At 44.9% G+C, this 17997-nt stretch overlaps 1 protein-coding gene across 1 annotated transcript; it reads left to right on the forward strand.

Moving 5' to 3' along the window:
- Nucleotides 1-817: 817 nt before the first annotated feature.
- On the forward strand, nucleotides 818-3380 carry LOC129707673 (ATP-sensitive inward rectifier potassium channel 8-like). Its single transcript, XM_055652856.1, has one exon. The coding sequence runs from the start codon at nucleotides 1392-1394 to the stop codon at nucleotides 2604-2606; it is 1215 nt and encodes a 404-aa protein (XP_055508831.1). The 5' UTR covers nucleotides 818-1391; the 3' UTR covers nucleotides 2607-3380.
- Nucleotides 3381-17997: the final 14617 nt, after the last annotated feature.

Genomic DNA, 17997 nt, shown 5'->3' on the forward strand with positions numbered 1-17997 from the left:
CCATGTACCTGTCTAACTGTTTCTAAAACGTTGGGATAGTCCTTGCATCAACTACCTCCTCTGGCATATTGTTCCATACACACACTACACTTTGTGTGAAAAAATTACCACTCAGATTCCTATTACATCTTTTCCCCAGTCCTACGTTCTAAATTCAAGCGAGGCACAAGGAACTGCAGGTGCTTCAATCTTGACCAAGACCCACAAAGTGCTGGAAGAACTCAGTAGGTCAGGCAGCATCTGTGGAATGAATGGACAGAATGTTTTGGGTGGGGACACTTCTTCACACTGATTGGATTAGGGGGGAGAAAGCTGGAAGAGAGGTGTGGACAGGACAAAGCCTGGTGAGTGATAGGTGAAAACAGGTGAGGGGGGAGGTTGATTGGCAGATGGGTGGAGTAAGTGGACATGGGCTGGAGGTGAAAAGGAAAGAAAAATGTGTCAGATAAGGAGAGAAGAGGACGAATGAAATGTAAAGCCAGAGGGAGGGATATGGGTGGAAGGAGACAGTTAGGTGGGGGCGGGGGGTTAACGGAAAATGAGGGAATGGAGATGAGTGTGGGAAGGAGGGGAGGAAGAGAGAAACAAGGAACTGCAGATGCTGGTTTACAAAAAAACACACACAAAGTGCTGGAGTAACTCAGCGGGCCAGGCAGCATCTCCGAAGAACATAGGTAGGCGATGTTGGATTTTTTCAGACATGAAACATCGCTTGCCCATGTCCTCCACGGATGCTGCCTGTCCCGCTGAGTTACTCCAGCACAATGCATGGAATTTAAGCGTGCCTGTTTCAAACCGGTGCCTGTACCAATCGCGGAAAGAAAGTTGCGAGCTGGTGCCAAGAAACTACAACTGCGGAGACACGGGAGGCTGCGGGTGTTGGAATCTCAGCCGGAGGTTACAATAGCGAGTGAACGCCGGTCCCCTCTAGTGTTAATTGAAGGCAGTCTCTCTGGGATTTAAAAGAAAAAAAGGCTTACATCAGATGGGAAGTCCGCCCATTCGCGTCAGGAGGTCTGTGGTTGAGAGCTAGCGAGGAGAGGAGTTCAACTGGTCCGGCAGATCTGAAACACCCGGCTCCTCCACACTGTCCGACCTCTCAAACAAATAGTTAAGAACATTCATCACAGTCCTAGTCTCAGCGTGAGATATAGTGACTTGCAGGGAATTCCGGTGAGCACATTAGCCTGAAATGGATGTTCCGAATTTCTCAAATGACTCTTGCCCGGCGGTGAGGAGGTGAATGGTGAAGACAGTCGTGGAGAGATCTATAACAAGTTTAGAGGGAAGTGAGATGTACGGCGTAGCCTCTAGCTGGGACACTTAACGGAGTTGTACAACCGGTCCTCGGTCTCTAGAACGCCGAGAAACCCCAGGACTATGCTGCCAGAATGCTGGCGAGGAAAAGCATCATCCCCGAGGAGTATGTCCTGGCCCGGATCGCTGCCGAGAACGTCCGACAACCGCGCTACACCGTCCGGCCTCGCCAACCCCGCTTCATTGACAAGAACGGGGCTTGCAACGCCGCCCACAAGAACATCAGAGAACAAGGGCGCTTCCTGCAGGATGTCTTCACCACGCTGGTCGACCTGAAGTGGAGATACACGCTCTTCATCTTCACCATGTCCTTCATCTGCAGTTGGCTGCTCTTCGCCATGATGTGGTGGCTGGTGGCCTTCGCTCACGGCGACCTGGACCACGCCTGGGGCTCGTCCTTCAAGCCGTGCGTGACCAAGGTGAGGTCCTTCACCTCGGCCTTCCTCTTCTCCATCGAGGTGCAAGTCACCATCGGCTTCGGCAGCAGGATGGTGACGGAGGAATGTGCCACGGCCATCACCTTGCTCATCACGCAGAACATCTCGGGGCTGATCATCAACGCCGTCATGCTGGGCTGCATCTTCATGAAGACGGCCCAGGCCCACCGGCGAGCAGGGACCCTGATCTTCAGCCGCCACGCCGTGGTGGGCCTGAGGAACGGCAAACTCTGCTTCATGTTCCGGGTGGGCGACCTGAGGAAGAGCATGATCATCAGCGCCTCGGTGAGGATGCAGGTGGTGAAGAAGACCACCACGGCCGAGGGCGAGGTCATCCCCATCCACCAGATGGACATCCTGGTGGACAACCCCATCGACACCAACAGCATCTTCCTGGTGGCGCCGCTCACCATCTGCCATGTCATCGACAAGCGGAGCCTGCTCTACGAGATCTCACCCAGCGACTTGCAGAACCAGAACCTGGAGGTCATAGTGATACTGGAAGGGGTGGTGGAGACCACGGGCATCACCACCCAGGCCAGGACCTCCTACATTGCCGAGGAGATCCTGTGGGGCTACCGCTTCGTGCCCATCGTGACCGAGGAGGACGGCATCTACTCGGTGGACTATTCCAAGTTCGGCAAAAGGATCAAAGTGGCCACTCCGCGTTGCACGGCCCGGGAGCTGGACGAGCAGCCGTCCATCCTGATCCAGGCCCTCCAGAGGAGCGAGCTGTCCCACCAGAACTCCCTGAGGAAGCGGAGCTCCATGAGGAGGAACAACTCCATGAGGAAGAACAACTCGTTTTTAAACAAAGTCCAATTTTTTACCCCGGATGCCACAGAATACTGATTAATTCCAACCTGCGAAGTCGGAGATTGTCAATACCCAAAGTGCAAGCATTTGATGGTCCCCCACACACAAGAAACTGCAGATGCTGGAATCTTGAGCAAAAGAGAAATTGCTGGAGGAACTCGGCTGGTCAGACAGCATCTGTGGATGGAATGGACAGCGGACGTTCCGGGTCAGGACTCTGTTTGGAAACATCCATGTTTTACAAGTGGACCTGTAGATGTTGCAGATTGAGATATCTCTAATAAAGCAGTTACTTTCGTTGCTACATCCAGATGAAATGCCATTATGCTCTCAAGCTACACTCCCAACGGTATAAAGTGTGTTTTTCTCTCTCACTGCTGAATGTTCTGTAAACGTATTAGAAAGGTGACAAGTATTTTGTTTACATTTTGCCAAAAATGCATTTGAATTTCTTTGACCATGCCCATATTGATTGAACCAACGAGGTGGAAGATACATCACAGATCTTCTAATACTACATTAATTTTAATATGCAAAGGAGCATTTCAGTTTACTAAAATACAGATGGCCACTCCTTTCCGCCTTCCGCAGAGACCGTTCCCTCCGCAACTACCTGGTTAACTCATCCCTTCCCAACCAAACCACCCCGTCCCCAGGTATCTTCCCCTGCAACCACAGAAGATGCAACACCTGTCCCTATACCCCCTCCTTCAACTCTGTCCAGGGACCCTGACAGTCCTTTCAGTTCACTTGCACCTCCTCCAACCTCATCTACTGTATCCATTGTTCAAGATGTGGACCCTTATTCATCGGCGAGACCAAACTTAGACTCGGTAACACCTTTGCTCAGCCCTGATCTCCAGGTTGCTAAACACATTCATTCTCCCCTCCTCCAATCCCGCACAGACCTTTCTGTCCTAGATCTCCTCCATTGCCAGAGTGAGGCTAATGGCAAATTGGAGGAACAGCATCTCATATTTCGCTTGGGCATCTTACAGCCCAGTGGTATGAATATTGATTTCTCTAACTTCAAGTAACCCCGGAATTCCCTCTCTCCATCCCAAGTCGCACCAGCTTCTCATTTTCACCCAACAAACAGTTCCAACCCAACAATGGCCTGTTTCCTTTATCATCGTTACTTTTTTGCATGTAATTCATTCATTGTTCTTTATCTCTCTACAACATCGTCTATATCTCTCGTTTCCCTTAGCCCTAACCGGTCTGAAGAAGGGTCTCAATCCGAAAAGTCATCCATTCCTTCTCTCCAGAGATGCTGCCTGACCCGCTGACTTACTCCAGCTTTTTGTGTCTATCTTTGATGTAGTAACTCAGCGGGGCAGACAGCATCACTGGAGGATATGGATAGGCAACATTTCGGGTCGGGGCTCTTCTTCAGACTGATTGTAGTAGGGGGACAGAGATCTTTGTTCAGATGGGTGGACAAAGGCCAGAGGTGAAAAGAAGACAGGGTGTCATATAAGGAGAGAAGAGGTGAAAAGTAAAGCCAGGGGGAGCGATATAGATGGAAGGGGAAGCGGAGGGGTGGGATGGGGAAGGGGTGCTGGGATGGTGGGATAAATGACTGAGATACAGTAAAGAGAGGGAGTGAAAAATGGAGATGAGTTCAGTTTAGTTTATTGTCATGTACACCGTGGTACTGTAAAAAGTCTTATTGTTGTGTGCTCTCCAGTCAGCGGAAAGACTACAATACTTGATTACAATCATATACGTCCACAGTGTACAGATACAGGATAAAGGGAGTAACATTTAGTGCAAGATAAAGTCCAATTGAAGATAGTCTGAGGGTCTCCAATGAGGTAGATGGTGGGTCAGGACCGCGCTGTAGTTGGTGGTAGAATGGTTTAGTTGCCTGATAACAGCTGGGTAGAAAATGTCCCTGAATCTGAAGGTGTGCGTTTTAACATTTCTGTACAATTGGAGGATTCATTGCGGCTATTTCAATGGGCTGGTTTGTACAGAGAAGGAGGCATTTCATTTTCCTTTCATTATTCTCATTTGCATTCTTCATAACATCGTGGTCCATAAAGGTTTCTCCCAATTCCCCTCACCCTTGCCTTGTGCCCTAACCCCATGGTGGATCTGGCTGGGATCCCAAAACTGAAGACAGACACAAAATGCTGGAGTAACAGGCAGCATCTCTGGATAGAAGGAATGAGCGGGAAGGAACTGCAGATGCTGGTTTACACCGAAGATAGGCACAAAAAGCAGGAGTAACTCAGCAGGGCAGGCAGCGTCTCTGGATAGAAGGAAGGATTGGGTCAGACTGAGTCTGAAGAAGGGTCTCGACCTGAAACGTCACCTGGTTCATTCCATCCAGAGCTGCTGCCTGTTCTCCTGAGTTACTCTAGCATTTTGTGTCAATCTTTAGTGTAAACCAGCATCTGCAGTTCCTTCCTACATATTCCTAAAGCTGAGATCAGTGCCTTCCCTTGACTTTGCTCCAGCTTCTCAGTTTACGTGTCTGTGGAAATTATTTCAATTGGAATCCATTTATCTCTATCCAATTAGCTCAGTTGAAATAAATTGGCTGAACAAACTGTTGATCTTATTTCTCCGTTGCTTTGATGGCTTGTCTGAGCCCTGTGTTTGATCTGGAATAAGCAAGGGAAAGATATTTCTTAAAACTAAGTGGAAAATAGTTGGATTTTCACAGAGGGGGGATTATAGAAATCCTTGTTGAAGAGAATGAAAGGGTGAAGGGCTTGGATCATGTTTATTCTCCCCAGCGTGGAAATGTCCAAGAGTAGAGGCCACAGCTTTAAGGTAAGAAGGGAAAGATTTAAAGGCGATGTATAAACAATTCCTTATGATATATAAATCTGACCTACAAGATGCAGGCAACACTGACTCACCAACTCAGAGCAACTGAGAAACAAACGTTAAAGCCATTGGCTTGGTCAAACTTGGGATGTTTTCTCTGGAGTGCTGGGGGCTGAGGAGAGACCTGATAGAAGAATATAAAATTAAATTATGAGAGGCATAGATAGGGTAAGCAGTCAGAACCTTTATCCCAGGGTGGGAATGTCAAAGAATAGAGGGCATATCTTTAGGATGAGAAGAGAAAAGTTTAAAGATGTGCGAAAAATGAATTTTATAGAGAGGGCAGTAAGATGCCTGGAACACACTGCCAGGGGTAGATATGATAGTGATGTTTAAGTGGCTTTTAGATAGGCACATGGATATGCAGGGAATGAAGGGATATGGTTCACACGCAGGCAGAGAGTAGTTTATCTTGGCATCATGTTCAGCATGGAATGTGGGCCAAAGGGCCCGTTTCTGTGCTGTACTGTTCTATGTTCTATGTTGTGAGTTGTTCTGGGCTTGTTACATCATATATATGGTTGCACGCAGCCAGTATCCTTCTCTCAAAGCTTGGTTTGTGTCTTTCTAATAGATACTGAGAATTATCTTGAGTCGTGGAGTAAATGGAATGTAAACAGTGCTTCACTAGCCACTCAAATATACCCATCAAATTTAAATAATAATAATAATAATATCTTTTATTGTCATTGCACAGAGGTACAACAAGATTTGGGGGGCAGTTTCCATCCAATGTCATAACTTAAACAACTAAAAATGTAGACACCCAGAGAAACAAGATTTAAAAAAAAACAGTAAAACAGTATAAAGTGCAAATGTGGCTGTGCCGGGTCGCTGTGCGATATGACCATCCGAGGGAGACAGTTCATGGGGGGGGGGGGCACTCAGCAGGGTCGGTTCAGAGCAGCTATAGCTCTGGGGATAAAGCTGTTCTTAAGTCTGGAGGTGCGGGCGTAGAAGGTCTTGTAACATCTGCCAGAAGGTAGAAGTTCGAACAGACTATTGCAAGGGTGTGAGGAGTCTTTGTGAATACGGACGGCCTTCCTGAGGCACCGTGTATAGTAGATGCCCTCCAAGGCTGGTAACTGTGTCCCAATTAGCTTCTGGAATGGGGCTGTTAGTGTATGAAGACTGAGGGTCAATAAAGATGTAAGGATATCAATAATAATAATAATAATAATAATAATAATAATAATAATAATAATAATAATAATAATAATAATAATAAGCCTTTATTGTCATTGTACTTAGAAATATGACAAAATTAGGAGAGCTATTCCTGACCAGTGCAAACAAAACAAGTGCAAACAAGACAAAAACACATCCAATACATTCAATATGTTATTTAACTGCTTAAAATAGTAAATAAATTATAATTATCACACCTAGGTAGAACATTGCACTGGGAGAATGTTACTTTAAATTTTAATAAATATGTTAAAATAATTAAATAAAAGAAGAAATATTAGCTGTGGTCTGTTTTATAGTGGAATGGATGATAGCATTCTCATGTTAAACATAGAAACATAGAAATTAGGTGCAGGAGTAGGCCATTCGGCCCTTCGAGCCTGCATTCAATATGATCATGGCTGATCATCCAACTCAGTATCCCGTACCTGCCTTCTCTCCATACCCCCTGAAGCCACAAGGGCCACATCTAACTTCTTAAATATAGCCACAAACTGGGTCAACTACCCTCTGAGAGAGTTCCAGCACCACTGCGTGAGAAAAAGTTCTTCTCATCTTTTTAAAGGATTTCCCCTTTATCCTTAAGCTGTGACCCCTTGTCCTGGACTTCCCTAACATCGGGAACAATCTTCCTGCATCTAGCCTGTCCAACCCCTTAAGAATTTTGTAAGTTTCTATAAGATCCCCTCTCAATCTTCTAAATTCTAGAGAGTTAAACCAAGTCTATCCAGTCTTTTTCATAAGAGTGGACATCCCAGGAATCAGTCTGGTGAACTTTTTCTGCACTCCCTCTATGGCAATAATGTCCTGTTGTGTTGTGTGGATATTTGAGGAAGTTAGAGTTATAATGGCCCGGGGAAACTGTTGTTGAGTCTTTTTGTCTGGCTTTTCAATATCCAGTGATTTGTTACACAACAAGCTATTTATTATTGAGGCAGAGTTTCTACACTCATTGCATTGTCTCTAATAGTACTGCATGAAAGAAACTTTGGCTCATCCTGTCTGTCCGAACATATCATTAGTGTATCTTTACTAATTCAGACTAGATTAGGTCTGAAGAAGGGTCTCGCCCCGAAACGTCACCCATTCCTTCTCTCCAGAGATGCTGCCTGACCCGCTGAGTTACTCCAGCTTTTTGGTTTAAACCAGCATCTGCAATTCCTTCTTACACATGTGATTAGTTTAACACTTAAATATGGGACCACTTCACCAACCATTGTGAGATTATAAAACCGTTAAGGGTGTACTCATCTGGCTCTTTGTTCAGTTCAGTTTAGTTTATTGTCACTTGTAACGAGGTACAGTCAAAAGTTTTATCGCGTACTAATGCCCTTGTCCCACTTAGGAAACTCTGGAGACTTTGCGCCCCATCCAAGGTTTCCGTGCGGTTCCTGGAGGTTTCTGTCAGCCTCCCTATCGACTTCCACTACCTGCAACCTCCGGCAACCACCTGCAACCTCCGGGAACTGCACGGAAACCTTGGGTGGGGCGCAAAGTCTCCAGAGGTTTCCGTTCAGGTTTCCTAAGTGGGACAGGGGCATAAGCAGTCAGCAGAAAGTCAATACATGATTACAATTGAGCCATTTACAGTGTATAGATACCCGATAAGGAAATAACATTTAGTGCAAGGTAATGCCAGTAAAGTCCGATCAAAGATAGTCTGAAAATCACCAGTGAGGTAGATAGAAGTTGAGGTCTTCTCCCTAGTTGTGGTAGGATGATTCAGTTGCCTGATAACAGCTGAGAAGAAACTGTCCCTGAATCTGGAGGTGTAGGTTTTCACACTTCCATACAATCTGTCCGATGGGAGAGGGGAGAAGAGGAAGAGGCCAGGGTGCAACTCGTCCTTGATTAATGCTGCTGGCCTTGTCGAGGCAGCATGAGGTGCACAGAGGCAATGGAAGGAAGGTTGGTTTGTGTGATGGTCTGAGCTGCATCCAAAATTGGCTGCAATTTCTCGCGGTCTTGGATGGAGTTGTTCCCAAATCAAATATATAGACTGAATATAGACACAAAATGCTGGAGTAACTCAGCAGGTCAGGCAGCATCTCTGGAGAAAAGAGTGAAGTCTGAAGGTCGTGCTTGCCGCATGGAGTCGCATGCTCGTGGAACAGGCCCTTAAGGGACTTTGTTTTGTTTTGCATTAAGAATAAAAATAATATTGGTTTGCACTAATATTATTTCTTTATTGAACTTTTTTGTTCATTATATTACCTATTGAGTACTTTGTTTACAGACCTATAATGCTGCTGCAAGTAAGAATTGCATTGTTGCATTTTGGTACATACGCCAATTATATGCGATTGACATGCTCTATATACCAACGATGGAATTCTCACTTGCAGCAACTTAACATGCCTATACGCACACGTCACGTAGATAATATATAATAGACAAAATTTAAAAAAAATATCAATGATAACCTAAATACTCGTTCCAAAGTTCTTTGTGCAACCAAAAGACAATCCATAGTTCCAAGTTGAGTTTAGTGTTGTGCACTGTTCAGGAGCCTGATGGTTGTTGGGAAGATGCTGTTCTTGAACTTGGAGATCACGATTTTCAGACTCATGTGCATTCAATACTTGACAGATATCTTGCTCAAGTGCAATGCTGTTGGATTGCCTCAAACTAGGAATTAGAAATGCTCTCTTTATAGATTCAATGCTGAAAACACTCTGCCGGTCAGGCAACATCTGCGGAAAGAGAAACAAAGTTAAGTAGTCAGGTTGCCATGATGGGGGCTGTGGCAATTCTGAGTAGTGGCTCAGTGAAAGAGTGTCTCTGACCTAAAGCGTTAATTCTGTTTCCATTTGCACAGACGCTGCCTACCCTGCTGAGTGTTTCCAGCCTTTTCTGTTTTTATCTCAGGTTTTTGGCATCTGCACTATTTAAATTTCATTTACCATTCAAGCAATACTTGAAAACTGGCAGATTTCTCAACGTTGGGTAAATTCATTTGAACAAGATGTTGACTTCTAAGTGCGGGAGGATTTGACATTGCACAGAATGGATTATTATGCTGCTAATATTAGGCAGTATCTAAAAGAAATGTAAATAGGTACATCAAGGTCACCCCGACACCAATTGTTTACAGATATTTGAAACATTTTGGCTGCTCTTCAAGTTTGTAAAGAGAAACAGGGAATAATCTATTATCAGACATTTGTAGCTTAAAATTGTAATGTCAGCTTTATTATTGTTTATTACATTTTTTATCATTAGCTGAAAAATGTCATATATATATATATGTATTCTTCAGATTTTATTATTGGCACTTAATACTCTCACCACCTTCAAACTGGTAGTTAACTAAGTAGTGTTGGAAGTACCAGCATTGAAGGAATGTTAATAGCCTTGAAATGTCGAGTTTATTGAGTTCTTTCTTGAGTTATCCTTGCTTTTTAAAATTTTCCTTGCTTTTGGATGGAGGTTGTTCAGCTGGAAAGAGTGCAGAGAAGATTGTTGAGGTTACACAAAAAAGCTGGAGAAACTCAGCGGGTGCAGCAGCATCTATGGAGCGAAGGAAATAGGCAACGTTTCGGCCCGAAACGTTGCCTATTTCCTTCGCTCCATAAATGCTGCTGCACCCGCTGAGTTTCTCCAGCTTTTTTGTGTAACCTTCGATTCTCCAGCATCTGCAGTTCCTTCTTAAACAGATTGTTGAGGTTGTTGCCAGGACTTGAGGGCCTGAGCTATGGGGAGAGGGTAGGCAGGCTAGGATTCTGTTCCTTGGAGCATAGGGGGATGAGGGGACAACTAATAGCGGTGTATAAAATCACGAGGGGAATAGATAGGGTGGATGCACAGGGTCTTTTATCCAGAGTAGGAGAATCGAGAACCAAAGAGGAAAGATTTAATAGGAATCTGCAGAGAATCCTTGTCACACAGAGTGTGGTGGATATATGGAACAAACTGCCGGAGTGGGTAGTTGATGCAAGCAATATATCAACATTTGGACAAGTACATGAATAGGAAAGGTTGAGAGGGATATGGGAGAAATGCAGGCAGATGGGACTAGTGTGGATGGGTCGGCATGGGCAAGCTGGGGTGAAGGGCCTGTTTCTGTGCTGTATGAATCAAAGACTAAAAATTCCATCCTGTGTCACAGTCACAGAGTCATGGACAGATACAGCATCGAAGCCCGTTCTTTGGCCCATCAAATCTGTGCTGACCATAATCTTCATGAAGCCCATTCTGGCCCATATTATCCTCTCTGCATTTTCGTCAGCTTCCTACAGATTCGACAACTCCACCTGCAGTTTATATAATTTTACATCGGTGAATTGACTTAGCCAAAGTTGTCGGGAGGGACGAGGAAACCTGTGCAGTCACAGGGAGAATGTGCAAACACTCCACTAATGTCACCTGAGGTCAGGATCGAACCCAGGTCTCTGGTGCTGTAAGGCAGCAGCTCTACCAACTGCACCACTGTGACCCCCCCCCCAAACCTGAGTTTTAAATTAGATTTGAGGGTTAATCTTTTACTGGTTTAAGAAATTGTTTCGTTTGGCAAAGCAGATTCATACAATCACGTATCCATGGAACTGTGCCTTAGAAACAGGCCATTTGGCCCATCTCCACCATGCCAACCATTGCGCCCCTTCCGTATTAATCCAACCAACCTGTTCGGTCCTTCACTCTCTATGCCTAGGCAATGGAGGAACATTTAGAAAAGTCTTGGAAAACCTTGGGTCATCACAGTGGGTTCTGAACAAAGTCAGCAAGTTTAAAGAAATATCTTTTGGCTACTTAAGTATATTTATATTAGTGCACTGCTCTATTTTGTACTGTAGCCCATTATATTGCTATTAGCTGCTATTTATTACTATTTATCTATTTATTCTGTAAGGTTGGACTTTTCTTATTTATACGCAGTAAATGGCCCCCAAATTGATACAGATTTAGTCCCAGTACCATGGTCCTTCCAACGTCAGCCTGCGATAGCATTTCCCATCTCGTTTCCAGCACTCGATGTTGGCTTTTGGCACTAAGCTAGAATATGACGGGTTCAGAACAAGGGCAGAGTTTTGGACACAGATTCTATGTTGTTGCTCCAACACAATGATGAAGGATTCCTTCGCTGTCGGAGGCTTTTAGTAGTGAGAGGTTAAACAATAACATCTGAACAACTTCTAGGTGGATGGAATAAAAATGATTACAGCAATCCTTGTAGCAGCACAGTGTTAGAGACCCTTCTCTGCAGCTGTTTGTTTCTATGTTTTCACAGTGCCAGAGACCCGGGTTCGATCCAGACCTCGGCTGCTGTCTCTGTGTGTGTGCGGAGTTTGCACGTTCTCCCTGTGACCACGTGGGTTTCCTCCGGGTGCTCCGTTTCTCTCCCACATCCCAAAGACGTGCGGGTTTGTAGGTTAATTGTCCCTCTGTAAATCACCCTCCCGATGTGCAGGGAGTCAATGAGAAATTGGGATAACATAGAACTAGTGGTGATCAAGGGTCAGCGTGGACGCGGGGGCTAAGGACACTGTATCTCTAAATACTAAAATACATTACCGTATATTGTAAGGGAATTGTTCTTGGTGCTGCGGCCAATATATGTTCCACAATGAACCGCATTTTGCAGACTATTTGCTCATTGTCCAAATACTAATCACCATGTTGACTGTGGACCTCCGAGTTATGAAACGTTGGATGCACTTTAAAGATTTGTCATTGTCTGTTTAATGTCTGGGACATTGTCAGTGTATGAAATGTGTAATGTAACTGCAAACCTTTGTTCTTAAGTGTCTTAGTAGTAATTGACAGACCACGTTTGGCACAACTTTAGTTCTGAAGTAAAATTAATGTACTAGCAACACCCTTATTAATTGCAGCGCTCCAATCTGGACCAGTTGGGAACAAACACTAAATATGATTTAATTTTATTTAACGCATTTGTTTTATTCTGCTTTGTCACTCTTCTGCACCAATAAAAGACAAAAATATCTTGTGCTGGTTTTTTTTAATTGATATGTAATAATAACTTGACCATAGCATCATTGTCTCACTCATTGTCAAAGAGTCGTGCAGCAGGGAAACAGGGCCCCTGGCTCAACCATGCCGGCCAAGATGCCTCATCTAAGCTAGTCCCACTTGCCCGTGCCTGCCCCATAACCCTCCAAATCTACCCCAGTCATATACTTGGCCAAATATCAGAATACTCCTTGAATACTTAATATGGGCAGTGGGCAGGTGCTATAGACTCGCACGGGAAGGTAGACGCTCCCGCCCCACGAGTCTCAGGCAGATGGGGCTCGTCAGCCTGGGAAGGCAGTCCATCTAAAAAAAAAAAATGAAATGATTCAATTTAATTGTCATTGTCAGTGTACAGTACAGAGACAACGAAATGCATTTTTAGCATCTCCCTTGAAAGGGAGACACAGGATCAACTCACCTGTTTCTGACTGCAAAGGACCTACATTTGTTTTAACTAATCTCTTTCTCAGGGGTTATGGGGAGAAGCCAGGAGAATGGGGTTAGGAGAGAGTGATAGATCAGCCATAATTGAATGGCAGGGTAGACATGATGGGCCAAATAGCCTAAATCTGCTCCTATCAGTTATGAACTTTCTGTCTTCTTTTTAATTGTGAAACACTGTGATGTTTTGCTATTGTACCACTAATTTGTATATACCAGTATTTTTTTTTCAGCATACATTGTAGATTGTTAAATATGTTTTTAAAGGAATAAGTGGATAGTATTTTAACTTCAATGCGTTTTTCCCCGTTAGAATACAATGTCAAGAACTATATTCAGCACTCTGTATCTTCCGCTTTGGTCAGTCTTTTGTACCTGAATTTGTTATGATGGTATCTATGTATGTATATCTGATCTGCATTGGATAGCATGCAAATCAAATCTTTTCACTGCACCCCTGTACATGGGACAATAATAACCTGTTCCTGGAAAATTAAGTCTAGTAGGCCCCCCTCGGACATGGCTGACCATGTGTAATGCATCCTGGTCATTGGCTGCTTGCTCCAAACCTCGGCTGGAGCAGCGTCGGTTACGATGATATGTGGTCGGATGCAAGCCGGGCCGATGTCATATGGAGGACAGGCTGTTACCCATGCAGCACGTCCCCCCCTCTCCATGTTGCTGATCGATCCAAAAGAACAGCAGGGCCGTTACAGTTTGGCACCAGCACCGTCGCAGGAGCTGCCAGAGCGAGGTGGTAGACCACGGCGAACTGCCTTAGAGGCTCCGACTCCGTATTTTCTTGAGGTTTACTCCAGGAGCCTTTTCCATTACTTGATATGGCCACAAGGCAGTGGAGGTTTTAAATCAGAGTTTTCCCTCTCCTAGAAACAGGTGAGTTGATCATGGGGAACAAGGATATGGCGGACCAATTGAATAACTACTTTGGTTCCGTCTTCACTAAGGAAGACATAAATAATTTGCCGGAAAATAGCAGGGGACAAAGGAGTTGGAGGAAAGTTGAGTGAAATCCAGGTTAGCCGGGAAGTGGTGTTGGGTAAATTGAATGGATTAAAGGCCGATAAATCCCCAGGGCCAGATAGGCTACATACCAGAGTACTTAAGGAAGTAGCTCCAGAGATAGTGGATGCATTAGTAATAATCTTTCAAAACTCTTTAGATTCTGGAGTAGTTCCTGAAGATTGGCGGGTAGCAAACGTAACCCCACTTTTTAAGAAGGGAGGGAGAGAGAAAATGAGGAATTTACAGACCAGTTAGTCTACCATCGGTAGTGGGGAAACTGCTAGAGTCAGGTATTAAAGATGGGATAGCAGCACCAGGCCTTTGGAAAAGTGGTGAAATCATTGGACAAAGTCAGCATGGATTTACGAAAGGTAAATCATATCTGACGAATCTTATAGAATTTTTCGAGGATGTAACTAGTAGCGTGGATAGGGGAGAACCAGTGGATGTGGTGTATCTGGATTTCCAGAAGGCTTTCGACAAGGTCCCACATAAGAGATTAGTATACAAACTTAAAGCACATGGCATTGGGGGTTCAGTATTGATGTGGATAGAGAAAGGCTGGCAAACAGGAAGCAAAGAGTAGGAGTAAACGGGTCCTTTTCACAATGGCAGGCAGTGACTAGTGGGGTACCGCAAGGCTCAGTGCTGGGACCCCAGCTATTTTTACACAATATATATTAATGATCTGGAATGAGGGAATTGAAGGCAATATCTCCAAGTTTGCGGATGACACTAAGCTGGGGGGCAGTGTTAGCTGTGAGGGGGATGCTAGGAGACTGCAAGGTGACTTGGATAGGCTGGGTGAGTGGGCAAATGTTTGGCAGATGCAGTATAATGTGGATAAATGTGAGGTTATCCATTTTGGTGGCAAAAACGGGAAAGCAGACTATTATCTAAATGGTGGCTGATTGGGAAAGGGGGAGATGAAGCGAGACCTGGGTGTCATGGTACACCAGTCATTGAAGGTAGGCATGCAGGTGCAGCAGGCAGTAAAGAAAGCAAATGGTATGTTAGCTTTCATTGCAAAAGGATTTGAGTATAGGAGCAGGGAAGTTCTACTGCAGTTGTACAGGGTCTTGGTGAGACCACACCTGGAGTATTGCGTACAGTTTTGGTCTCCAAATCTGAGGAAGGACATTATTGCCATAGAGGGAGTGCAGAGACGGTTCACCAGACTGATTCCTGGGATGTCAGTGTCTTATGAAGAAAGACTGGATAGACTTGGTTTATACTCTCTAGAATTTAGAAGATTGAGGGGGGATCTTATAGAAACTTACAAAATTCTTAAGGGGATGGACAGGCTAGATGCATGAAGATTGTTCCCGATGTTAGGGAAGGTCCAGGACAAGGGTCACAGCTTAAGGATAAGGGGGAAATCCTTTAAAACCGAGACGAGAAGAACTTTTTTCACACAGAGAGTGGTGAATCTCTGGAACTCTCTGTCACAGAGGGTAGTTGAGGCCAGTTCATTGGCTATATTTAATAGGGAGTTAGATGTGGCCCTTGTGGCTAAGGGGATCAGGGGGTATGGAGAGAAGGCAGGTACGGGATACTGAGTTGGATAATCAGCCATGATCATATTGAATGGCGGTGCAGGCTCGAAGGGCCGAATGGCCTACTCCTGCACCTAATTTCTACGTTTCTATGTTTCTATGTTTCTATACCCGTACTAATCAAGAATGTATCTATCTCTGCCTCAAAAATATCCATTGACGTCCTCTGCAGTCTTCTGTGGCAATGAATCCCACGGATTCACCACCCTCTGACTAAAGTGCTGGAGTAATGAGTCAGGCAGCATTTCAGGAGAACAAGGATAAGTAACGTTTTGGCTCAGAACCCTTCTTCAGACAGATTGTAGTAGGTGGGAGAAATCTGGGTGGGGGTCAGGACAAAGCTTGGCAAGTGATAGGTGGATACACATGAAGGGGTGGGGGGGTAGGGTGTTGATTGGCAGATAGGTACACAAAGGCCAGTGATGAAAAGACAAAAGGCAGTGAGATAGAGAGATATGGATAGAAGAGGCATGAAATGTGAAGCCAGAGGAAAGGATGTAGGTGGAAGTGGACGGGGACGGGGAGGAGGTGAAGGGGAAGGGGGAGCAGGATTGTGGGAAAAGCAAATGAACATCCAAGTGGGGGAAAGGGAAGGGTGGTGGGGAAAAGGAGAGAGGGGCGTGTTTGTTGTCTAGTTAAATAAAATTGGAGAAATCATTGTTCATATTATTGGATTATCTCAGAATGTAGAAAGGAATGGGCAAGGTAATTGGGTTTGTGGAGAAAGTTGACAATTATATCCCAGTTCTTTTTTTCTTTTCTCCTGTAATACACTTTACCAAATGTGTCGGATGTACCTAAGAGAAGAATAAATTGATCATGCATATTTTTGTTATATGTGTTTTTCAACAATAAAACATTTAATACAACTATTAGTACATTAGTACATTTTGTACATTATCTCCCCTCTATAAAGTTTGGTTTAGTTTAGAGATATAGTATGGAAACAGGCCCTTTGGTCCATCAATCAACCACTCACACTAGTTCTATGTTATCTCACTTTCAGATCCCCTCTCTACAATCTAGGAGCAATTTACAGAGGGCCAATTAACCTACAAACCCGCACATCTTTGAGATGTGGGAGGAAACTGGAGCACCCTGAGGAATCCCGTGCAGTCACAGGGAGAACGTGCAAACTCCACACAGACCAGCACCCGAGGTCAGGGTCGAACCCGGGACTCTGGTGCAGCAAGGCAGCAGCTCTAGTTTTGGTTTTAGAGATACAGCATGGAACCAGGCCCTTTGGCCCACCGAGTCCACGCCAACCATTTGTCCATGCTTACCAACGGTGGCATACGTTTTTACTCTCAGTGTGAATTTTGTTAGAGTGATGGACAAAGATTCCAATCAGATGTTGAGGATGTTACATCTTTTCAAGAAAGCATGAAGAACTTCCTTGAATCATTCCGCCTGTCCACCTATTAATGCCATGAACATGCTTGCAAAAGAGTGTCTATCAGGAACCTGGTGTCATGCATGCACAGGGCATGGTACATGCAATGGAGTTGTACTGCAGGCCCGTACAAAGTTTTTCAAAAAGGGGGGTGGCATGACAGGATTACAAAAAAATTAATATGAAATAGTGTGCGCGCTGCACACATCATGAGCGCGCGCGTGAAGTCCCTCGATGCCAGGGTTTTAGACATTCTCTGATGCATTCTGAGCCTTATTTTGGAGCATTTTTGCACCAAATTTATGACCAACGTTTCAGAAATTAACAGGAATCTGAGAGGTAGCTTTTTCACACAAAGGGTGCTGGGTGTATGTAACGAGCTGCCAGAGGAAGTAGTTAAGGCTGGGGATATCCTAAATTTCGGGCCTGTTTAAGAGACATTTGGACAAGTGCATGGATAGGACAGGTTTAGATAGATATGGGCCAAACGCGTGTGAGTGGGACTAGTTTAGATGGGACATGTTGGTCGGTGTGGGCAAGTTGGGCTGAAGGGCCTGTTTCCACACTGCATCATTCTATGACTAAAAAGTTAAGAAGAAAAATGAAGAGCAGAATAAGTAGAGCAGATTTGAAAGAGGAGTGAAATGGTGAAATGTAAAGGCAGAGAGAGGTTTATGGGTGGAAAGGAACATAGGAAAGGAGGGGGGAGAGTGGACTTGAGCAGGAGAAAATATAATATCTATAAAACCTACCTTAATTTTGCAATCTCACTAAAGATAATCCCCCTTTCCCTCTTCCCTCCCCCATCTCTCTCCCCTCCCTTCCCCGCCCTCTCTCCCACTCTCACATCCCCCCCCCTTTTGGCAGGGGGCAGGGGGGGGGGAAGATGAAGGAGGTGTGGGCCCCAGCGGGGGTGTGGACAAATTCTTCAGGACTCAGGGGTGACCTGGCACCACAACGTCAGGCTGCTCAGCCCTCCCAGCAAGGGGTGTCACGTTCAGAGGGGGTGCTT

This window comes from Leucoraja erinacea, chromosome 22, assembly GCF_028641065.1.
Source record: "Leucoraja erinacea ecotype New England chromosome 22, Leri_hhj_1, whole genome shotgun sequence".
In the NCBI taxonomy this organism is placed as follows: Eukaryota; Metazoa; Chordata; class Chondrichthyes; order Rajiformes; family Rajidae; genus Leucoraja; species Leucoraja erinaceus.

Coding starts and splice junctions, on each gene's coding strand:
- LOC129707673 (XM_055652856.1), top strand. CDS start 1,392: ATGCTGGCGAGGAAAAGCATCATCCCCGAGGAGTATGTCCTGGCCCGG.